The 23959-nt window shown below is 40.3% G+C and overlaps 1 protein-coding gene across 2 annotated transcripts in view; it reads left to right on the top strand.

Annotated features, from left to right (window-relative positions):
* Positions 1-1560: 1560 nt before the first annotated feature.
* CBFB (core-binding factor subunit beta) overlaps positions 1561-23959 on the top strand; it is a 64986-nt gene continuing 42587 nt past the window's right edge. The window contains exons 1-3 of one of the 2 annotated variants that reach the window (XM_032324359.1): positions 1561-1924; positions 2151-2237; positions 6794-6910. In XM_032324359.1, coding sequence (XP_032180250.1) covers positions 1847-1924; positions 2151-2237; positions 6794-6910 — 282 coding nt within the window. In that variant the 5' untranslated portion in view covers positions 1561-1846. The remainder of the gene's footprint in view (positions 1925-2150; positions 2238-6793; positions 6911-23959) is intronic. The other variant, XM_032324360.1, reaches the window with a different exon arrangement.

Below are 23959 nucleotides of genomic sequence, written 5' to 3' on the forward strand. Positions count from 1 at the left end.
AGGGTGCTTGAGAAAGGCAAGCAGGTGAGAAGAAATGGAAAAACGGGGAAAAAAACCAGGAGACTATCCCTCCCTCTGTGTGATTTATTTACTTAAAATAAAATTAAACCCTTTCTTTAAGTTTATTGTTTGAATTGGGTTTCTGTCACTTGCAATTGAAAGAGAACTGAGGGACTATTTAGAAATAGATGGAGGCCCAATGGTAGTATTTGGGTGACATCCACATCTGTACCTTTTCTATTTGTGCACACTCATATATTCACACAGGTTTGATGTGGGCCCGGTAAGAATGCCCTTGGAGAGGGTTGATTCTATGTTTGCTATTCAGAAAGTGTTTGTTAAAACCACCAGCTTACAGGTTTGACTTCGCTGAAAACTCCCTTCCTGACCTTGGGCAACTGATCCATCTCTGGATCTCAGTTAGGTTGACCAACCATCCCAGTTTGCAAGGAGCTGAGTAGTTTCCTAGGACATGGGACTTCCACTCTAAAACCAAGACAGTCTCTGGAAAACCCAACACTTGGTCACCCTCACTCAGTTCCGCATGTGCAAAACTGAGATTGAACTAGGCAGGGGTAGGAAATTCTGCCAAATCCTGTGTTCAGGCCGGCATTGTATCCTCATAGTCCTTTGCAATATGGCCAGCTACTGTCAGTCAGAGTTGGCACCTATTTGCCATCCTTGCACTGAGTTTTTGACACGCTGAAATTTTAAGGATCAGAATTTATTGAGGATCAACTTTTAGTCAACCTCTGCCATAAATCCCATATCAAACTCTCTCCAGCTTGGGCCAAATAACCCCTAAAACTTGTGGATCTTTTTTAGGGTTTCATTGCACATTTGGGTAAATAGATGGACTGGCATTAGGTTTACATACAATTCAGCTTTTCTTCTTTGGAGACTTGTTTATTGAGTGCTCATTATGTGTTGGACTCTCACGCTAACCCTGAGAGCTTGTGTCTGCATTTTGCAAATGGGCAAACTGAGGCTTAGCGTCCAGGGCGCGTTTCAGGCTCGTGTAAACAGTGGAGTGAGATTCCAGACAAGTACCCTCTGACTCCCAACAGCTCCGACCTTTCCACTACGATGTGGATTCAGTTAGATTCTGTGGTCTGTTACCACCTTTAGTCTTTGCTAGTAGCAGCCTACATCCCTCCCCGTCGGTTTTGGGACACAAAGTCCCCAAGGACCTAAGTTTCCTCACGTTCAGGTGACAATCTGGGGTCACTCCGAGCAGCTGAAGAACCCCAAAGTTCCATACAGTCGACGGAAAGGACCCGCGCGGGCCGCTCCTCGTCTCTAAGGTCCAGGCTGATGCCCGCAGAGCGATTCTACACAGAGAAGCCCGCGGGCGGCTAAGGGAGCGAGAGGGCCGCGCAGCGGGAGGAGCTCTGGTTCGCCGCAGCCTAGCCGCCCCGCAAGCGGGCGGGCGGCGCATGCGCGGCGCGGGTCGCAGAGTTGTGAATGGTGCGTTTTGTTTGCCGGAGTTTGGGGCGGGCGGGCGCGCGAGGAGGAGGGGTGGGGCCGACCGGGGCGGGGCGGACGGGCGGGCTTGCGAGGTGGGCGGCGAGAGGAAGTGGCGGCGGCGGCGGCCGGGGGCGGCGAGTACTGGGTTCGCGCGGGCGGTAGGCAACGGCTAAGGCGGCGGTGGCGTGGGCTGGGCTCGAGCGGGCGGCGGCATCTCAGACTCCCGGGAGCGGGAGCCCACGCGGGCGGGCGCCTGAAACAAAGGAAAGCCAGAGTCAGGGCGCCGCGGGTGGGCGGTCAGTCGGTCAGCGTGAAGCCGGCCAGCGGGTGCCGCGCAAGCCCGGAGCCCGGTCGGCCGGCGCTGCCTCAGGGCGGGAAGATGCCGCGCGTCGTGCCCGACCAGAGAAGCAAGTTCGAGAACGAGGAGTTCTTCAGGAAGCTGAGCCGCGAATGCGAGGTGAGGCAGGCGGGCGGCTTGGAGGCCGCAGCGCGCCCCGAGTGGGCCCGGGCGGAGAAAAGTTTGGGCGGCGCAGCCCTGGGCAGCCCGGCGGACGGGCAATCTCGCCCGGGCAGCCGCCAGCCCGCAGACTCTGCTTGCCCTTATCTGCGCCGCGCGGGGCGGGCGGGCGCGCAGGCGGCGTCGCGGATTTGGCTCCTGATTTCGGGCCGTCTCTGCCTTGCAGATTAAGTACACGGGCTTCAGGGACCGGCCCCACGAGGAGCGCCAGGCGCGCTTCCAGAACGCCTGCCGCGACGGCCGCTCGGAAATCGTAAGTCGGCGGGGTAGGGGCGCGGGGGGCCCGGGGCGCGGGGACCGAGGCGCGCGCGGGTCACTTGTTGCGCGGGGAGCCGCCGCGGCCCAGGCCGGTTCCGGACCGCGCCGCGGACGCCGCGACTCCCGGAACTGAGCGGGCGCCGTCTCACTTCCTACTCGGGATTCAAAATGCGAAACCAGACACTGGCGGGCCGCGTCCTCGCGGGGAGACGCTTCCCTGTGGCTCTCTGCGGGCGGGTTGTGTTTCCCAGACGCGGCTCGGCAAACAGTTTGCCGCGAGGAGAACTCACACCCGAGCCCCACTAAACGGGGAGAGGTCTTTGTAAGGGCTGTGTCACTCATTAAGGGGTAGGGTATTTGTCAGGGAGAAAACACCCATGCGGAAAAAGAACGGGGCTTCATTCAAAGATCTGATTCCTGGGCGAGAGTCAGTTTCTCAGGACGCTAGGTTTGTTGTTAAATCTGTTTGTGAAGCTGTTTAACCGCCAGTATAGCTGAGAAGCTTTATACCAGTCATCTATTGTCCTAATAGAGACAAACAAGCCCTGAAGACTGAGCCATCTTATTTTCTTAGAATGTTAAGGCTCAGGAGAATCAGAAACCATCATCATCTTTTTTCAAACCTCAGAAACGTATCCGTTTAGTGCCGCAGTTCCTGAAGAATCGCATGGGCTTGTGAAACCCACAGTTGATCTGGAGGTGTTTTAGGGGGTGAATTCAGTGCGCTTCACCTTCACCAAACCTTACCTTAGGGGGAAAAAAAGCTCAAGTGTCTCATCGTCTTTTTGATTTGTCTTATGGGGGGGGGGATGAAAAAGCCAAAGATAAGTAGGAAGAAGCTAAAGAAAAGAGATCTTACTAATTAAAAGACAGAAGAAGTCGAAGTGCTGTCTAATGGAATGCAGTTATCTATTCTGAACTGGGCCCATGGCATTTGCAGAGACTTGAAGCAGTGGTGGAGTTTGAATTTGGGTTAACAATAGGAGGACATATTGGAACATTTGCTCCCCCCCCCCCCACCCCTTATAGAGAATATATTTTATTGAAAAACAATTCACATACCATAAAATTCTCCCTCTTCATCACCTAAATCAAATTTATTTTTAAGAATATTTTTCTATTTAAAATGAAGACTTTTTAGAACTGTATTACAGATCATGTGAACATATTGGCTAAATCTATTAGGAGCTCTAGAGTATTTGGTCATTAGTGCCTGTTATGTAAGTAAAACACTTCCAAGTTTCTTGAGTAGTTATAATACTTCATGATTAAAATGCCTAAGACATGCTTTCGGTTTTGGCTTGAGTGATAGAAGAATCATTCATTGGTTGATCCAGTGATATATTATTTGTTGTCTGGGCTTCCTTTTGCAAAAGGTGGATGGTATACCTAACCAGTGGATTTCCTGGAGTTAATTGATGTAAGTGTGAGGGATGAGGTACAAAGTACTTCCTGATATTTAGAGCTGAGGGGATTTTTTCGGGAGGACTTATAAAGTATAGTTATTAGGTTGTTTTCTGTCACATCGGGAACTTTACTGAGTATAATTGTGAATTGGGAGTATAATTTAACCCACAGTAGATCTGAATTGCTATATTATAATATTTTTGTAATATTACAGTAGTATTATTATAGGTTGCTTGTATTTATCATAAGTTTCTTTCCAGGGATAAATCAGACAGACTTTTTAGGCCTTTCTCTCTTCCAGATATCTGATCCTATGAATTTTAATAAGTTCTTAATATCTGACAAGTATTAAAAGTTAAAGGAGGGTAGGTTGAATTCTGTGTAATATTCTCACTTAATATAGCATACATGTCTTAATTTGTTAAATAATGTAATTATTTGTAATTTGGGAAGGAATTTCACATTTCCTCCTTTTTCTAGCCCCCCCCCCCTTTAATTCAGTATTCTTCACATTTAAATTACAGGATCCCTAGCTCCTAGAGGGTACAGACCACATTAACTCTGGTGTATACATTATTATACTCCCCTCTAAACAGGTACTCTGCATAACGTCTTTTGTATCATAGCTACTTGATTAATTGAATTTAGAGGTTACTTAATATAATGCCTAAAATTTGTCTTTTTAGTTAGGAACAGGCTGTGGTTTTCACTTATTTGGTTGTGGAAAATAGGTGTGGAGAAGGTATTATTTTGACTGTCTTTTGACGGCAGCTATATACAGTAAAAATATGTTGTGTAATTACCAAAACTGTTATCAATCTCCCCCCCTTTTTACTCTTAATTTTGAGCATCTCCTTAGTGTATCATTGAGACTAAGGAATTTATTTTGTATTTAGATAGTTGTGATCATAACTATAAAACTTACCCAGACTCCTTATCATAGCATGAATAAAAGTGATTATGGGTAAGGGGTAGAATCTATTTGGTCTGTTTTATTCCTCATGTAAGTTTTATTGTGGTAAGAGTGTTGGGAGAAGTCTTCAACACTAATGGTAAATTAAAGAATTCAGGTATGGTGATGACTGTGACGGCAGTAAAAACTATATATTTTTAGTCCTGAAGATGGAAGGATAAAGGTATGTTGAATTGGCTTAAAGTGTGTTATTTTGCAATTTGTGAAACCTGTAGAATAATCATTGGGACAAACTGGAAATCTTACATAAAGACAGTGATAACCAGTGTAAACATTTTTGTGTTTTTGAACAGAGTTTTCCCAATTGTTATGTGTGTGTAGATATTCCATTAGAAAAAGAGTTCTATGGTCAAATTTGTGAAATGCTATTGTAGAATGATCTGTTTTTACCACTTCTCCTCTCTCAGAGAGAGGGATCTTGATGAGATAATGGGCATGAAGTGATGAAGCAGGAAATCTCTTCTGAGGTTGGTCTTCAGACAGGAGGTGAGGTAATAAGATCTGTAGATTGTTTTTACTTGCACAGAGCTGATTTGGGGTACACAGGGAGTGGAAGGATTTGTTACTAGGTGAATACTAAAGAAAGATGCCTTGAGGATTTTGACACAAGGCATTCATTCATGGGCTGAATCTCTTATCTGCCACCACTCTACACTGAGAATTTATTTTATTATCTGAGACTGAAAAAGTTAGCTCTCTTATCCAGCTCAGAACTATTTCTCTTATTTAACAAATATTTAAATGGCATTTACGTGGTACTATTATAAGCACTTTACAAATACTAATTAGTAGGGAAACTGATGTACAGCTAAGTAAATTGCTTCATCCTACAGCCTAGGCACTGTGCCTTCTAGTGTCTGCTTTTCATTTTAACTATTGTTGGTTCATTTCACTATACTTGATTGTTTTTTAAACTTGGTATTAATTGGGAAAGATTTTTTTTTAAAGGCTAATGTTTTAATATTGATGTTTTTTCAGTCCCCGTTCATGTAAAATACCACAAGAAAGAGTATCCCTGTTGATTAGGTAAATGGCATCAAAGATTTCTTTAGAGATTTAGCAGTTAGGTTGGCAGTTGTACCTGCAATACCAATAATAGAAATAGGAAGAATACATTTTTAACTCTAAGGAATCTAAGCTGTTAATCATCGGGGGTACTAGTGGATGGTTCAGTCAGCTGATGGCTTTAAACAAATTGCCCAAAATGTGAACCCCTTGCTTTCAGATGAAGACTCTTTGATTGCAAACAAAGTATGCTGTGGAACTTTAATTAGTAAAATAAAACAAACCAAAACCTCTCATTTCAACAAAGAAAGTTTACATTCAGATGATGAAAAATTTGTTTCAGGGTTTTGTTTTGTTTCCAAAATGCTTTTTTTTTTTTACTTCTTTCTGAATTTCCCTTTGGAAGAGGTACAATGCTAATTCCATTTTTTACTTGGAGGAAATGTAGTTAAATTGCTTAGGGGCTACACAGAACACTTTATCAAAATGGCTTTAGATTGTTCTGTCTGTTGAACCATGCATCCAAATCTTATTATAAATATTAGATGAATACTCTTTTATATAGTCAGATCCAGTTCTCCTAAAGTTAAATTTCAGAAAACGCATATTTTTTAAATCACCTAAGGTTTTAGAGAGATAACTACTGTCATATCACATTGCTAATGTATCATTTATCAGAAGACACAGTCTTGGGCGTTTTTAACATGGGCTTGAGAACGCAGTATTTCATTAAGCAAGGGAAATCAAGAGAAATTAAAATGTCCCATTTATACAACTTGAAGTTGTGGTATGCTTTAAAATTCAAAATGTATAGATCTTTAGTGATTTTCACATTTAAAAATAGAAGTTTTTAAATTCAGAGATGATGTCTTCTGGTTAGACATTAGCAATGCGAGATCCTAACGTCAGCAAAAAATGACCTGAAAGAAAGTATTGATTCCATGTCTGATTTTATATTTAAGCAGCCAATGGCGAAGGTCCTCAAAATGGAATCAGATGTTTGTAACTTAATACTTAAGAAAAATGATGAGTGCATGTTTTTTTACTTTTAAGTATTCTCAGTGCTGCCTCGCTTAAGACAGAAACCGATGTAAAAATAAATGACTGCCTGCATAATTTATGTAATGTCCTGCTCCTGATCCTGTTTGTATTGATTTTTCTAAAAGGCTTTTGTGGCCACAGGAACCAATCTGTCTCTCCAGTTTTTTCCGGCCAGCTGGCAGGGAGAGCAACGACAGACACCTAGCCGGGAGTATGTCGACTTAGAAAGAGAAGCAGGCAAGGTAGGAAACATTTCTTTGCAATTTGAAATACTGTGGATTGTTTTATTAGAGATCATTGGAAGATTTACAGCTTAATGAAGAGATCACAGGTCTGATTATACACACATATGGTCAGGTGTGTTTTCATATTATAAGGATGTAATACGATTTTTTAAATAACTGTCAATTTTTTTTATGTCATTCCATTACTAATTTCATGTATATAATATTCATCATAGAAACTTCTAGCTCTTAAAGAGTAGTGTGCTTTCTTACATGTAACGTTTAAAACTTACTTCTTTGGAAAGTATTGACAGGATATATTTTGTTTTACTAACCTAAGTGACTACAGTGCTTTAAAAAATAAAATTAAGAGAAAAATGGGAAAAGGCTCTGTAGGCATAATTTAATAATATTTAGAAATAGCTCATGGGTAACTTTCTACTTCTGTTAATACTGCAAATTTAATTTTCATTAAAAAATAGTGTGAAACTTGAACTTGGAAATAATTTTTTTGTTTTGAGGAAAAGCTGGGAAAACAAATTGATGCCTTAAAATTTTTATGTTGGAAGTTTAGGTTGAACATATGAAATGTTTAAACTGAGAGCTCTATTAAACTCTAACTTAAATGTATTACATAATTTTGGTGAAATTTTAGTGAATAATGGATTGGTTCATCTTTTAATGTAGAAGTTGACTCTTATGGGAATAAAATACTTAAAGAAAAATATTTTTTGGCCTCATTTTATGCTCAGTATTTCTCCTCTTTCCTTTGTGTTTCTATGCCTGTTTTTATCAACTTGCTCACTTACTCTTCTAAGTGTTGTCATGAATACTATAACTTCTCACTTTATTTGCAAAACATAATACATAAATAATACAAAGGTTTTTGTATGAGCCTGTATTAGGAAAAATAGGCCTGGTTTTATATATATACACAATGAAGTTTTTTGTTTAAACTTTAGGACATAAGATGGGTTGTTTGGTTTTTTTCCTTAAGATTTACTTATTTTAGGGGCGCCTGGGTGGCTCATTTGTTAAGAGTCTGCCTTTGGCTTAGGTCATGATCCCAGGGTTCTGGGATCTAGCCCCGCATTGGGCTCCCTGCTCGGTGGGAAGCCTTCTTCTCCCTCTCCCACTCCCTTTCTTATGTTCCCTCTGTTGTGTTCCCTCTCTTGCTGTGTCTCTCTCTGTCAAATAAATAAATAAAATCTTTTTAAAAAAATATTTATTTCTTTGTTATAGAGAGAGAGGGATGGGGAAATAATCAAGCAAACTACCTGCTGAGCAAGAGCCCAACCCAGAGCTCAATCTCACAACCCTGAGATCATGACCTGAGTCAGATACAAGAGTCTGGTGCTTAACTGACTGAGCCACCCATGCACCCCAGGGTTTGATCTTTGGTGGGTGACAAACCAACTAATCTTTGGAGAGGAAGAGGGAAAATAGATTATAGAATTTTCAAAGTGAGTAATAAGGGATTTGCTTTTCTATGTATTAGCTTGCTTGCTTGGAAGATTAAAAGCAAATGTTCCAAGTTTTACTATTTTATAATTCTTATATATAAGGAAGAATTTGGGAAGTCATTGTGGGATTATGCTTTTTTTGTCTGTTTTGTGCATGTATGTGTAAGTGAATGAAGAAATTATTTTTCTCCTTGTTCAAAACACTTTCTTAATGTTTATTTAACATGGTGGCTCAGATACTACAGACATAAACCAAAAAGTTATTTTCTCAGTTTTAATGCTAAGCTACTTTAACACTTCAAAGTGCACATCAATGTTACCCAGGTCTTCCAGTATTCAATAACTAATAAATGGGTGTTAACTCTACTAGAAAGTATGTTTGCTTAAATTAATGTAATGATAACTTTACCAGACCGAAGACCAGATTACTCTTGGACTTAAGCCATTGACATGTTTTTGGTTACATGAACACCAATAACAAAAACTTTGTATGACTTATTTTAGTGTTTAGAGGGTATGTTTCCAAATACACCTGGAAAATTGATAGAATTCATATAAGTGAGTTATCAGGAAACTTACATTTTATTAATATTTGTTTTAGAAGTTTTTTTCTGTAGAAGGCCATATATCAAATATTTTTAGTTTTGCAGGCATGTGGTCTGTGTGGCAGCTGCTCAAGTCTGCTGTGAGAGTGGAAAAGGAGCCATAGACAATATGTAAACAAATGAGTGTGGCTGTGTTCCAAGAATAGTAACAGTGGCAAACTCAGTATCTTTGCCTCAGATTTAAATTTGCAAATGTTTATATGTAGATCCTATATTTTTTAAATACACTTTTTCAACACCTGTACTATATCAGTAGGATCCAGAGGAAAGGAAAACATGTTAAGGCACAAAAACAAATAGGAAACTGCTAGTATATTGCTCTTTTCCAGTGGGATAAAGGATACCAGTGAATTTAGCCAAAAGGTACTGACCCATATTTTCTCAACCATGGAACTCCAAGCTATGGAGTCTCGTATTTTTCTTAACTCCTTTTTTATGGTTCTCTTTCTGATAGTTATTAGCTTGTATTTCTGTCCCTCCAGGATTAGAAGCAAAGAATAATCAAAGGGATTTCTCCAAATGTTAGTTGTTTGCTTCTGCTTCATATTTTGGATCTCAGATCTGCATATTTTCTTCCACATGTTCTCAGCCTAGTCACTTTCTGAAGCAGCTTAGTTCCCTTCTTCATTCATACCCAACTTTGAGGAAACTACTGTTAAGGCTTTGGAGTTAGGCATAAGTAAGTCCTGGCATCATTCACTATTATATAACTTTGTGCAAGTCACTTGACCTTTATGGTCCTCAATCAGAACATGAGGTTAATGCTTACTTCCCAGGGTTTCCCTAGTGATTAAATGAAATAGTGGATATAAAGTGCTTAGCCAAGTACCTGACACAGTTGCTGAAAAATGCATTCATTTGGAAGGTTCTTGTTGATAACTGTTGTGTATACTGAGCATTGTCCTAGGCATTTGAGATGCATCAGTGAACAAAACAAAGATCCTTCCCTCGAGATTATTTTATGGAAGGAGTGGAGGTTAGACAGTATTCAAAATGAATAAGAATAAGGGTGGTCAAGCACCAGAAATGTTTGTAATTTTAAATAGGTTGGTCTGGGTAAAGAAGGTCATGTTCGAGCAGAGACCTGAAGGAGGTTCGGGAGTGATGAGCCATGTAGGTATCAGGGGAAAGACAGAGGGTACAGTCACTGTGAAGGTCCTAGAGTGCGAGCATATTCTGTGTGTTTGATAAGCAGCAAGCAGCCCAGTGTGCCTGGAGTGGACTGAGCAAGGAGGCGGGTAACAGGAGATGAGATCAGGGAGATAACAAGGAGCCAGTTTTTTTGACCTCACAATCACATGGGTTTTTATGGTGAGTGAGATGGGGAGTAGTTTCAGGGTTTAGAGCAGTTGAACAATATGATCTGCCTTGGGTTTTTGAAAGGATCACTCTAGCTGCTGGGTTAATAATAGGCTGTAGGAGGGCAAGAGTGAAGTAGGGAGACGAGTTTGGCTGTTGCTGTGATCTTGGCGAGAGGCTAGGGTAGTAGCAGTGGAGGTGGTGAGAAGTGATCATAGTCTGGTTATATTTTGAGATAGAGCCGACAGGATTTTCTTATGGACTGGATGTGGGGTGTGAGAGTCAAGAATGACTCCAGCGTTTTTGGCAGGAGCAACTGGCAGTATGGGATTGCTGTCATCTGAGATAGGAAAGACTGTGGGTGGAGCAGTTTTGAGGAGCAGTTTAGGGCATGTGTGTTTGTGGTGGTGGCTTGTTAATGCACTTCTGTTTTCTCTCCGCCCAGCCTTTACTTCGTAAATCAGGGCACTGCTTTCGCATAAGTGATCCTTGGTCTGCTTATCCCAAAGGTTCAGTGGCCTGTTAAAAAGAATCAACTTTATTGAAGTATACTTTACATACACTAGAATGCACCCATTTTCATTGTATAAATTTGAGTTTTAACAAATGTACGCACGCATGTAAACTCTACCCACAATCAAGGCAGTGTTTCGGTCATGGCCAGGAATTCCCTTGTGCCCTTTTACAGGAGTGTGGGAGTGGTTTGACTGGATGATTCTGGCTTAGGGCTGGGACTGTGCAGACTCTGAAGACTTGACTGGAGCTGAAGAATCCACTTCTAAGCTCACTCACGTGACTGTTTGTAGGTGGCTTCACTTACTCGTCATGTGTGCCTCTCCACAGAGAGAGAAACAGAATGAAGTCACCATGCTTTTTATGACCTATTCTCCAGTCACTTGTGTCTTACTCTTTTCATTAGGAGGGAGTCACTAAGTCTAGCCCACATTTGACACGGAAGGAGGAGTATTTATTCACATACATGGGTGTGAATACCAGAGGCTGGGATCATCGGGGCTATCTTTGAGGCTGGCTTCTGCAATATTCACTTAAATTTAGTGAATTCTGGAAATATTGGAATGCTGATAGGAGACAGAACCTGCATATTCTCTTTGGTTTGAAATACGGCTTTATGATCTAAGAAAGTTGACTCCGCAAAATCAGTCCTTTTATTTCATTCATTCTTCCTTTGTGTTTATAGGAATATATTTTTTAAGGCATCTAATTTTTTTTAAAAAAAAGATTTTATTTATTTATCTGACACAGAGAGAGAGCCCAAGTAGGCAGAGCAGCAGGCAGAGGGAGGAGGAGAAGCAGGCTCCCCACTGAGCAGGGAGCCTGATGTGGGGCTTGATCCCAGGACCCTGGGATCATGACCTGAGCTGAAGGCAGTTGCTTAACCGACTGAGCCACCCAGGAGCCCCAGGGCATCTAATTTTTTTTTTAAGGTTTTATTTATTTATTTGAGAGAGAGAGGGGGCGCGCACAGAGGGAGAGGAAGAAGCAGATGCCTGCTGAGCAAGGAGCCGGAGATCATGACCTGAGCTGAAGGCAGCTGCTTAACTGACTGAGCCACCCAGACGCCCCTGTAAGAATATTTTCAAACCAGAGGTCTTCAGTAAGGAAGGCCTGTTAATGGTAACTGATCATAAATAGGTATTTTATGTAAGATCAAATCAGAGTACACAAGTTTATACCATCTTTCAAATATATTTGAAGGGCACCTGGGTTGCTCAGTGGGTTAAGCCTCTGCCTTCAGCTCAGGTCATGATCTCAGAGTCCTGGGATTGAGCCCCACATCGGGCTCTCTGCTCAGCGGGGAGCCTGCTTCTCTCTCTCTCTACTTGCCTGTCTGCCTGCTTATGATCTCTCTCTCTCTCTGTCAAATAAATAAATGAAATTTAAAAAAAAATTCCAAATATATTTGAAACTTTTGCACCCAGGTTTCTAGTGAGCTGTCTGCATTGACTCTAACCATCTTTTTTAGAAGAGGTTTAAAATAAGGGGTGCCTGCCTGGGTGGCTCATTCGTTAAGCGTCTGCCTTCAGCTCAGGTCATGATCCCAGGGTCCTGGGATCAAGCCCCATATCTGGCTCCATGCTCAGTGGGAAGCCTGCTTCTCCCTCTCTCACTCCCCCTGCTTGTGTTCCCTCTCTTGCTGTGTCTCTCTCTGTCAAATAAATAAAATCTTAAAAAAAAAAAAAGTTTAAAATAACAGCGTAGCAGAGAGAGTTGTCAAAAGGCAATCATAGCTATTTTTTTTTAAAATCTGGAAATGGGAATCAGAATGTCTGTCATTCATATACCTCATGGTGAGGATTAAATGAAGTACTAGAGTATGTGAAAATGCCTTTTAAATTGTAATACCCTGTCCAAAATTGGGCTTTTTGTTGGTTTTGTAGGGTGAAATTATAGGTAACTTAATTATGGAGTTTAGTGCTGTGCTGTGCCTTAGGTCAGCTTCACTTGTAGCTCTACAGTGTTGGAACACTACATGTTTCTCAAGTGGTCCATCCTGGTGTATTTTAAACCCGACAGCCAAAATGTTTGTAGTTCTTCCTGAATCTAAACTGCTTTTCTCTCATTTTGCTTTGAGAAGACAAGGAAAGCAACCAGTTGGAATTTAAGTCATTCTTAGTTAAATTTTTGTAGGCCAAGCAACTTCTAGTTCTTTGATCTTTCCTCTTAGGACCCATTTCCAATTACTTTTTATTTCAAACAAATGCAAATGATTATGGTTCACCAGAAGTTATTAGTCTTGAATGGTCAGATTAATGGTTTTTGCATGTATTCTGTGTTTTGTAAAGCCTGGGTTAGGGTTTCAAATTAATTGTATGTGATTATTACATGATCCTAGTTTTTGAGTATAAAGATAAAGGATATAAAAATATTTTATAAACTGAAAAAATGAACTTTACAGTGCTACTGTTTGTCATTTTTTCTATAGAAATTGAATATACTATCTAGTGTTATTACGTTGGCCCCAGAGGGAGGTTAAACTTTTTAACAGTTGCATTTCTATTTTTAACTTCTGATTTTAATTGATAGTCAAATAACATTACTAGCAGACATTGAGAAGTAGTTATGAAGTATATGTTATTAGAGCAGATACTTTTTTTTTTTTAAAGATTTTATTTATTTTTTTGACAGATGGAGATCACAAGTAGGCAGAGAGGCAGGCAGACAGAGAGGAGAAAGCAGGCTCTCCCCACTGAGCAGAGAGCCCGATGTGGGGCTGGATCCCAGGACTCTGAGATCTTGACCTGAGCTGAAGCCAGAGGCTTTAACCCACTGAGCCACCCAGGTGCTTCTAGAGCCGATACTTTTAAGAAATTTTGATGTTTTATTTTCTTCTCTGAACTTTTGTACTTAAAACCAAAATCTTTTATCATTCATTTTCATGAACATAAGTAAAGCAAAATTTAACAGCATTTGATTGAATGAATGAGGATGGACGCTTGTTTTAAATGGTTTTTCCAAAGGTCTGTGATTCTGGTGCTTCTGGAGCATTTTGCTTACTTGCCTGCAGGATCTTTGTCCCAAAATAAATATTGTGTCTGTTTATATACCATCCACAATTTGGCAGGGTTTAGAGGACTCCTTGATGTTAGCTTTGAGAAATCCCTATTCAGGCTCAACCAGTTCCTTCTCCTCCTCAGACAGCCTAGTCACTCCAAATAAAAGATAGCTGTGGTAAAGTTTTGGAATGTGATTCTCCCCCCCAAAAAATTGAGACTTTACAACTAGTTTGTCAGATCTAGATTTTAAATATCTCTATTCAACTAAAATACGAAGTATATTTTCCAGCATTTAGTTACTGACATTTTAATGCAGTGGAATAAGTAATGTGTTTTTTGTTTGCTTCTTTTAAAGTAGACTTATTTATTTATTTATATTATTTTATTTTTTCCATTATGATATGTATACTCTTTAATCCCTATTGTCTATTTCACCCAAACCCTGCTCCCCGTCTTTTTTTTTTTTTTTAAGATTTTATTTATTTATTTGACAGAAATCACAAGTAGGCAGAGAGGCAGGCAGAGAGAGAGAAGGGGAAGCAGGCTCCCCGCTTAGCAGAGAGCCCGATGTGGGGCTCGATCCTAGGACCCCGGGATCATGACCTGAGCCGAAGGCAGAGGCTTAACCCACTGAGCCACCCAGGGGTGCCCCTGCCCCCCTCGTCTTTGATAGCCATCAGTTTTTTCTCTGTAGTTAAGAGTCTACTTTGGGGGGACCTGGGTGGCTCAGTGGGTTAAGCCGCTGCCTTCGGCTCAGGTCATGATCTCGGGGTCCTGGGATCGAGTCCCGCATTGGGCTCTCTGCTCAGCAGGGAGCCTGCTTCCCTCTCTCTCTTTCTGCCTGCCTCTCTGCCTACTTGTGATTTCTGTCTGTCTAATAAATAAATAAAATCTTAAAAAAAAAAAAGAGTCTACTTTGGTTTGTCTGGTTTTCTAAAATATACTTTATACATAATATTTTACTTCTTTTTTAAAAAGACTTTATTTGAGGGAGAGAGAGAGAGATCATGAGATGGGGAAGGGTAGAGGGAAATCAGACTCTGCTGAGCGTGGAGCCTGACTCAGTCTCATGACCTCAGGATCATGACCCTTGCCAAAGGCAGAGGCTTAACGAACTGTGCTACCCAGGTACCCCTTGTTATATATATGTACCTCAATACCAACTGAAAACACATCAGTTATGAGGGAAAATGGGAAGCACTGAAATTAAGATTAGCAGTCCTACCCCAAAATTATAGTTGATATAATATTTCAGCAGTGTTTATTCTTGAAGTCTTTGAATTAATCATTAAAAAAATACTGCAGTAAGAAGCAGAAGGAAATGTCTGCTCAGCAGGGAACCTGCTTCCTCTTCTCTCTCTGCCTACCTCTCTGCCTACTTGTGATCTCTCTCTCTCTCTGTCAAATAAATTAAAAAATATTAAAAAAAAAAAAGGAAGCAGAAGGAAGGAGGGGAAGAATTAAGGATTTTCCTCAGACATATTATTTCTGTCTTCTTTAACTTGGAGTCTATAGTTCAGATAAGGCCAAAACTAAAATTTTACCTTTATGCTAAAAGGTAAATCCAAGCAAATAATATAATTCAAGAAAAGGGAACTCATGATCTTCAGATACCTTGGAGGTACATTTACATATAAGTAAATCAGTGTAACTCTAACTGGAAGGTACTGACTTTTAAACTATTTTGTTTATGTGTGAAGTCAGTCAGCTCTCCCTCTTGGATTTAAAAATATTGAAATAAAACTTTTTCTTTAAAAATACAAGTGTAATGGGGCACCTGGGTGGCTCAGTGGGTTAAGCCTTTGCCTTTGGCTCAGGTCATTATCTCAGGGTCCTGGGATCAAGCCCTGCATCGGGCTCTCTGCTCAGCAGGGAGCCTGCTTCCCCCTCTCTCTCTGCCTGCCTCTCTGCCTACTTGTGATCTCTCTCTCTGTCAAATAAATAAATAAAATCTTAAAAAAATATATACAAGTGTAAGGTTGACAGTTCTAAACTTCATAATTCAGTTAATTAAGATATTGTAGTAGGTGGTTCAGCCAGTTAAGCATCTGGTCTTTGGCTCAGGTCATGATCCCAGGGCCGTGGAATTCTGGGGAGTGCAAAAGAATGGTTTTATTAAAACATGGGGACAGGATCTGTGGGCACAAAGAGCTGCACCAGGGTCATGAGGGGATTAGGGATAGTGTCTAAGTTTCTTAGGAATTTTTGGAAGCAAGCTTTCCAGGACCTTGAGGGGGCTAGCTACTGTTAGGAAAAGGTCATTTATATGATCTCACTGATACATGGAATTTAAGAGACAAGGCAGAGGATTATAGGGGAAGAGAGGAAAAAAGTGAAACAAGATGAAACCAGAAAGGGAGACAAAACATAAAAGACTCTTAGGAAACAAACTGAGGGTTTCTGGAGGGTGGGGGAGTGGGGGTGGGCTTGGGGGAATGGTATGTGTTGTGATGAGCACTGGGTATTATATAGGATGAATCACAGATCAGACCTCTACCCCTGAAACAAATAATACATTATATGTTAATTCATTGAATTTAAATTTAAAAATAAATCTCTTTTATAAAAAAGGTCATTGGGGCGCCTGGGTGGCTTAGTGGGTTAAGCCTCTGCCTTCAGCTCGGTCATGGTCCCAGGGTCCTGGGATCAGGCCCTCTCTGCATGGGGCTCTCTGCTCAGCGGGAGCCTGCTTCCCCCCTACCCCTTGCCTGCTTCTCTGCCTACTTGTGATCTCTCTCTCTCTCCATGTCAAATAAATAAGTAAATAAATAAAATCTTTTAAAATTAAAAATAAATAAATAAAATAGGTCATTTATTACTGTCTAATAAAACCCTAGCCATGAGAGTCTTCAAGATGCATATCTGTGGGGACGCCTGGGTGGCTCAGTTGGTTAAGCAGCTGCCTTTGGCTCAGGTCATGATCCCAGCGTCCTGGGATTGAGTCCCACATCGGGCTCCTTGCTCCGCAGGAAGCCTGCTTCTCCCTCTGACTCTGCCTTCCACTCTGTCTGCCTGTGCTCGCTCTCACTCTCTCTCTCTTACAAATAAATAAATAAAATCTTATTAAAAAAAAAAAAGATGCATATCTGTGGGCCGTATGCTTGGAGGGTGATTGCCAACGTGTATCTGTGTGGGGGAGGGCAGTGAGATAAAGGAAATTCCCAAAGGAATTTTTTTAGGTTAAGACATATTTTATATAGCATTTACTTTTTATTTTATTTTATTATTTTTTAAAAAGATTATTTATTTATTTATTTGATAGAGATCACCAGTAGGCAGAGAGGCAGGCAGAGAGAGAGGGGAAGCAGGCTCTCTGCTGAGCAGAGAGCCCGATGCAGGGCTCGATCCCAGGACCCCGAGATCATGACCCGAGCCGAAGGCAGAGGCCCAACTCACTAAGCCACCCAGGCGCCCAACTTTTTATTTTATTTTTGAATTTTCTGCACATCTTGTTAGTAATTGTTGAATGCTTTTTTTTAACCTGACTTAAAGAAAAATGTGTTATCTTTTTTTAAAAGTTTTATTTATTTAAATAATCTCCGAACCCCATGTGGGGCTCAAACTCAGGACCCCAAGATCAAGAGTTGCATGCTCTTCCAAATGAGTCAGCCAGGTGCCCCTATTATCTTTCTGATCTTATTGTTACTGACTATGAAAGGATAGAGAAACTGGAAATAAATAGATAACTTTGTATAAGGGAGAGGAAACAAAATTAATTTTCAGTATAAATTTTTAGAATAAAAAGATAAGCAATGTAGACATTGATGTACTTTATGAGTACACACACAATTTCCATCCATCTAGGAAATCTTTGCACAATCATCTAGAAAACAGTAATCATACTGTACAGGTGGTGATCATGAAAACTCTTTCATTCTTATAGAACAGTTTGAGTGTTTTATTCTAGTAAAGGCATTTTGGGAGGGCAGAAAGTTTATAACTATCTCAGAATGGATGGGACTCGCTTTGCTACTGTGTACCTTTATTTCCTCATTTAAGAATTAGAATAATAGCTGAGTAATATTCCATTGCATGTATATGCCATTATCATCTTTATCCATTCATCGTTGATGGATATTTGGGCTGTTTCCATAATTTGGGTATTGTAGATAATGCTGCTGTAAACATCAGTGTGCATGTATCCTTTCACATTAGTACTTCTGTGTTCTTTGGGTAAATACCTAGTAGGGCAGTTGCTGGATTTTAGGGTAGTTCTATTTTTAACTTTATTATTTTTTTAAGATTTTATTTATTCACTTGACAGAGATCACAAGTAGGCAGAGAGGCAGGCAGAGAGAGAGGAGGAAGCAGGTTCCCTGCTGAGCAGAGAGCCTGATGCAGGGCTTGATTCCAGGACCCTGAGATCAGGACCTGAGCTGAAGGCAGAGGCTTTAACTCACTGAGCTACCCAGGCGCCCTATTTTTAACTTTTTGAGGAAACTTCATAGTGTTTCTAGAACGGCTGCATGAGTTTGTATTCCCCAAAACAGCACAAGAGGGTTTCCCTTCTCCATGTCCTTGCCAATACTTGTTGTTTCTTGTGTTGGCGATTTTAGCAGAGGGGAAGTGAATGGGGGGATGGGTTAAATTGGTGATGAGGATTAAGGAGTGCATTTGTTGTGATGAGAACTGGGTGTTGTATGGAGGTGTTGAATCACTGTATTGTACACCTTAAAGTAATAGTATATTGTGTGCTAACTGGAATTTAAATTAAAACTTTAAAAAAAAGTATTAGAATAATAGCAAACACTTCTGTACACTGGCTATATGCCAGGTGCTGTTTTAATTGATGCATAGGTAACATACACTGATACTCTTATGATTTCCATTTTACTGGTAGGAAAACATTTGTAAAATTTATTTATTTATTTATTTATGTTTAACACGGGTATATCTGTTGCCTTTTTGGTTTTGTTTTGTTTTGTTTTTAAGATTTTATTTATTTATTTGACAGAGAGAGATCACAAGTAGGCAGAGAGGCAGGCAGAGAGAGAGAGGAGGAAGCAGGCTCCCTGCTGAGCAGAGAGCCCGATGCGGGACTCAATCCTAGGACCCTGAGATCATGACCTGAGCCGAAGGCAGCGGCTTAACCCACTGAGCCACCCAGGCGCCCCTGTTTTGTTTTTTAAGATTTTTATTTATTTATTTGACAGAGAGATACACAGGAAACAGGGAACAAAAGCAGGGGGAGTGGGAGAGGGAGAAGAAGGCTCCCTGCTGAGCAGGGAGCCTGACAATGTGGAGCTCAACCCTAGGAGCCTGGGACCTTGACCTGAGTTGAAGACAGATGCCTAATCAACCGTGCCACTTAGGTGCCCCAACATTTGTAAATTTTAATATTGTTTACCTTGAGCAGGCTCAGAGACTTTATTTCTCTGATAACACTTCTTGGATACTTAGTCTTCTACAGAGGATTAAAAGCCCTGGCCTTGCTAACAAATTTTTCATGTTAGAGTATAGACTATGGTAAGAGTTTAATTACTGTTACTTTCTTTTATGAAAATATACAGTGTACATATTTGGAAATTATTACAAGCTTTTCAGTTTAGGATCAGTCCTCACAAACTGATGTATATTTAGAAACCAAGAATTTAAAATAGTACTTAAAATGTGCCTTTTGGTGCTTTAGTACTCTGGAGCTGTGCTATACTGTGTAGCTGAAGAAGGAAAAGGACAGATTAGGGAATGTTTGACGGGTTTTTTTTGTGTGTGTGGATGAAAACCTTTTTTCCATGTATACAACCACTACTGAACTCTTGTGTTTTTATTTTATTTTATTTTTTAAAAAGATTTATTTATTTATTTGGCAGAGAGAGACACACAGAACACAAGCAGGGGGAGTGGGAGAAGGAGAAGCCGGCTTCCTGCTGAGCAGGGGACCCAGTCAGGGAGCCCATTGTGTGCCTCGATCCCCGGACCCCTGGGGTCATGACTGGAGCAGAAGGTAGCTGCTTAATGTTTAATGACTGAACCACCAAGGCGCCCACCTTGTGTGTTTTTAAAACTTCAAATATAAAGGCAGGTTAATCTTCAGATTAAAACAGAAGGATAGCTTGGAACATGTGACCAACATTTCCATTAGAAATAATTAGAAAAAATTAGAAAAAATAATTAGAAAAAATTTAGATGTTTTTCAAGCAAACAAAATATTCCGCCTGTATTAAATGATAATTTTTAATAAGTATCTGACCTCACTTATAGAACTCTTTTGGAGAATCCTCCAAATTTTTAGGATATTGCTTATTCGTGATAGCAGCTTTTCAGTCCTAGCTTGCCATTCCTTTGCTATCCAGAACATGTCTGGGTCATTTTGAAAATTGAAATAAAATTCACTTAACAAAATTTGCCATCTTTCCCAATTTAAAGTGTACAATTCAGTGGTATTTAATATATTCACCATGTGCATCCTTTTTTTTTTTTTTTTTTTAAGATTTTATTTATTTATTTGACAGAGAGAGATCACAAGTAGGCAGAGAGGCAGGCAGAGAGAGAGAGAGGAGGAAGCAGGCTCCCTGCTGAGCAGAGAGCCCGATGCGGGACTCGATCCCAGGACTCTGAGATCATGACCTGAGCCGAAGGCAGCGGCTTAACCCACTGAGCCACCCAGGCGCCCCACCATGTGCATCCTTAACCACCATTTAATTCCAGAACATTTTCAGAACTTTAGACTGTTTTATTTTTATTCTTTTTAAAAAGATTTACTTATTTGGGGGAGGGGGCAAAGAGAGAGCATCTTCACGAATCTGCTGAACTCAGAGTCCAACTCAGAGCTCATGGGGCTGGTGCAGCTTGATCTCACCACCCCTGAGATCATAACCTGAGCTGAAACCAAGAGTTGGGCACTTTATGAACTGAGAGCCACCCAGTCACCCAGAACTTTAGACCATTTTAAATACATTTTGAAAATCTGCAGACCAGTTTTTAAGGTGATCATCACCAGGCAATGTGGTAGATGATTTCCATTATCACTGATTCTCTTAACCCTGCACTATATAGTGAAATCTTTTATTTGATTTTGGAACATATTTGGTGATAGTTTGATTTTACAGCTCAGGAACCTGAGGCCCAAATAAATAAATCTTCAGAAGTCATGTAATCTGTTTCCTAGGTAGAGCCAGGATCCAGACCCAGGTCTTTTTTTACCCCAGAATCTGTGTTGTTTGCAACATACCACACTGCTGCTAATAAATAAACATTAGGTAAGTTGCCTCCACATCCTACCTTCTAAGGGCTTATATTATTTTAGCACGCTAAGTTATTCTTTCCATTACTCTGAATAACCACTAATATTTTAATGTGGTCCCTTTAGAACTCATTTTGATGACTTCACAACAACCTTTAACCTTTTTCTTAACCTTTTGACTTGATTTGTTTTTCTATTAACAGTGCGAAAAGATGTTCACTATGAACAATTGTGCTGCTAGACAATTACACATAATTCTTCTGTATTAATAGTATATTCACAGGGCACCTGGGTGGCTCACTTGGTTAAGCATCTGCCTTTGGCTCGGGTCTGTCCCAGAGTCCTGGGATTGAGCCCTGCATCAGGCTCCAAGCTCAGTGGGGAGTCTGCTTCTCCCTCTCCTGCTCCCCCTGCCTGTGCACTTGCTTGCTCTATCAAATAAACAAATAAAATCTTTGAAAAAAATAGTATGTTCATAATTTAGTAAAAGTTCCAGTAATTCTTACAGAGTTGACTCAAGAATGGATTACAATAAACAGCATGTGCCCCTTTTGTTTCATTACTGGGTTGGGTTTTGTTTTTGTTTTTGTTTTTGTTTTGTTTTGTTTTGTCTTAAAGAGTTTTGTCATTTAATAAGCTTTTAATTGAAATTGTACTACTTTGGTCAGAACATTCCAGAACTCTCTTAAAAATGCATTGTTATGCATTGTTTATTTTAAATCACAGAAGGAAGATGGCAGAACTAGTAAATTATTTGGGGGGGGTAGGGAGAAGTATTCATATATATTTTATAATCATATAGTGTTCATCATATTTATTTTTCTTTGTGCTATAGATTTAAGAATTAAATTGAATATCCAGACTCTATTTGTTCTTTAGGGAAATAGTCTATTAACATACTCCTTGAAATCATAGAAAATATTAATAACGCAGTTCGTTAATGCCACGGTTGTTTAAGTGACTATATAGTCCCGAGTTCTGGATGCTAACTTCTGCCACCTAAGTTTATGACCTACAAGTGAATTATTTAATATCTCCTACTTTATATTAATTTTTTAAATTTATGTAATCTCTGCACTCAGTGTGGGGCTTGAACTTAAGAGCCCAAGATCAAGAGTCGCACTCTACTGAGCAAGCCACCCAGTGACCCCAATATCTGTCACTTTTAATTTCTTCAATTAAGAAATGGGTAAAGAGAATACTGTTACGCTGAAAAGAAATTTAAAAAGAAAGAAAGAAATGGGTAAAGGACTCAAATAGACATTTCTCCAAAGAAGATATACAGATAGCCAATAAGCACATGAAAGATGCTCAACATCACTAATCCTTAAGGAAATACAACTGCAGTGAAAAATACTACCTTATACCCATTAACAGGGGTACTATCAAAAAAAAGACAAAAGGTGTTGACAAGGATGAAAAACTGGAACCCCTGAGCAGCGCTGCTGGGAGCATAGAAGAGTACAACTGTTGTGGAAAACAGTGTGGCAGTTCCTCAAAAAATTACAAAGAGAATTACCATGTGATCCAGCAATTCCGCTTTGGCGTACACATGCAAAAGAACTGAAAGGATCTCAAAGACATATGTATACCCATGTTCATTGCAGCATTATTCACAGTAGCTAATAAAACATAGAAACAGTCCAAGTGTCCATCAGCAGATGAATGGACAAGCAAAGTGTGGTATATAACATACAAAGGAGTATCACTGAGCCTTTTGAGGAAGGAAATTCTACAATATTCTACACAATGGATGAATCTTCAGAACATTATACAAAGTGAAATAAACCAGTCATAAAAAGACAAGTACTATATGATTTCACTTACATGATGAGGTACTTAGAGTAGTCAAATCACAGAGTAGATTGGTGGACACCAGTGGCTGGGTGGAAAGGGAATGGGAAACTGTTGTTGAATGGGTTTAGAGTTTCAGTTTTATAAAATGAAAAGAGTTACGGAGAAACTCCTGTGAAAAGGCCATAGACTCATACAGTAGAATCAGAAAATACAGAGCAGCCCGCTTCCGACCACTATTTTTCCAGATCTCCAGTGAACTTTGAATACTGGCTCGCACTGTGCCACATGCCCCAAAACCAGTGTGAGCTTTAGGTTTTCTATAGCCTACTCAGGACTCCACTCACAAACTTCCCCAGAGGGGTCCTTCACATTTGCAGGGAATCTGAAAGTCCAGACTTGATTCTGAGACTCTGGTCAGCTTATCTCCTAGGAGCTTTCATGTTAAAAGTGACATTTACAGTCCTTTACTGACACTGCCATTGCTTCTTATGTTCAGTCTTCAAAACAGTGCATTATTTTAGAAATATATGCATAGGGGGACGCCTGTGGGGCTCAGTGGATTAAAGCCTCTGCCTTTGGCTCAGGTCATGATCCCAGGGTCCTGGTATGGAGCCCTGTGTAGGGCTCCTTGCTTGACTAGAAGCTTGCTGCTTCTCCCTCTCCCACTCCCCCTGCTTGTGTTCCTCTCTCGCGGTCTCTGTCTCTGTCAAATAAATAAATAAAATCTTTTTTTTTTAAATAAAAGCTTTTTAAAAAACCCAAAAAACAAAATTCATTCTTAGTTGATACTTCTATTGCTATTTTATTTTATTTTATTTTTAATATTTTATTTATTTATTTATTTATTTGAGAGAGAGAGACAGTGAGAGAGAGCATGAGCGAGGAGAAGGTCAGAGAGAGAAGCAGACTCCCCATGGAGCTGGGAGCCCGATGCGGGACTCGATCCCGGGAATCCAGGATCATGACCTGAGCCGAAGGCAGTCGTCCAACCAACTGAGGCACCCAGGCGTCCCTCTATTGCTATTTTAAAATAGTTTTTTTTTTCCATCTTACTTTCCAAAGAGTTGAGTTGCTATTGTAATATAAGAAAGTTGTTGGTTTTTGTATATTTTTATAACCAGTCACTTGGCTGAATTCATTTCATTTAGTTTTTCAGTTGAGTATTTCAGATTTGTCAGGTAGATAATCCTCAGTCATTTATATGC

Source organism: Mustela erminea, chromosome 19 (genome assembly GCF_009829155.1).
Source record: "Mustela erminea isolate mMusErm1 chromosome 19, mMusErm1.Pri, whole genome shotgun sequence".
In the NCBI taxonomy this organism is placed as follows: Eukaryota; Metazoa; Chordata; class Mammalia; order Carnivora; family Mustelidae; genus Mustela; species Mustela erminea.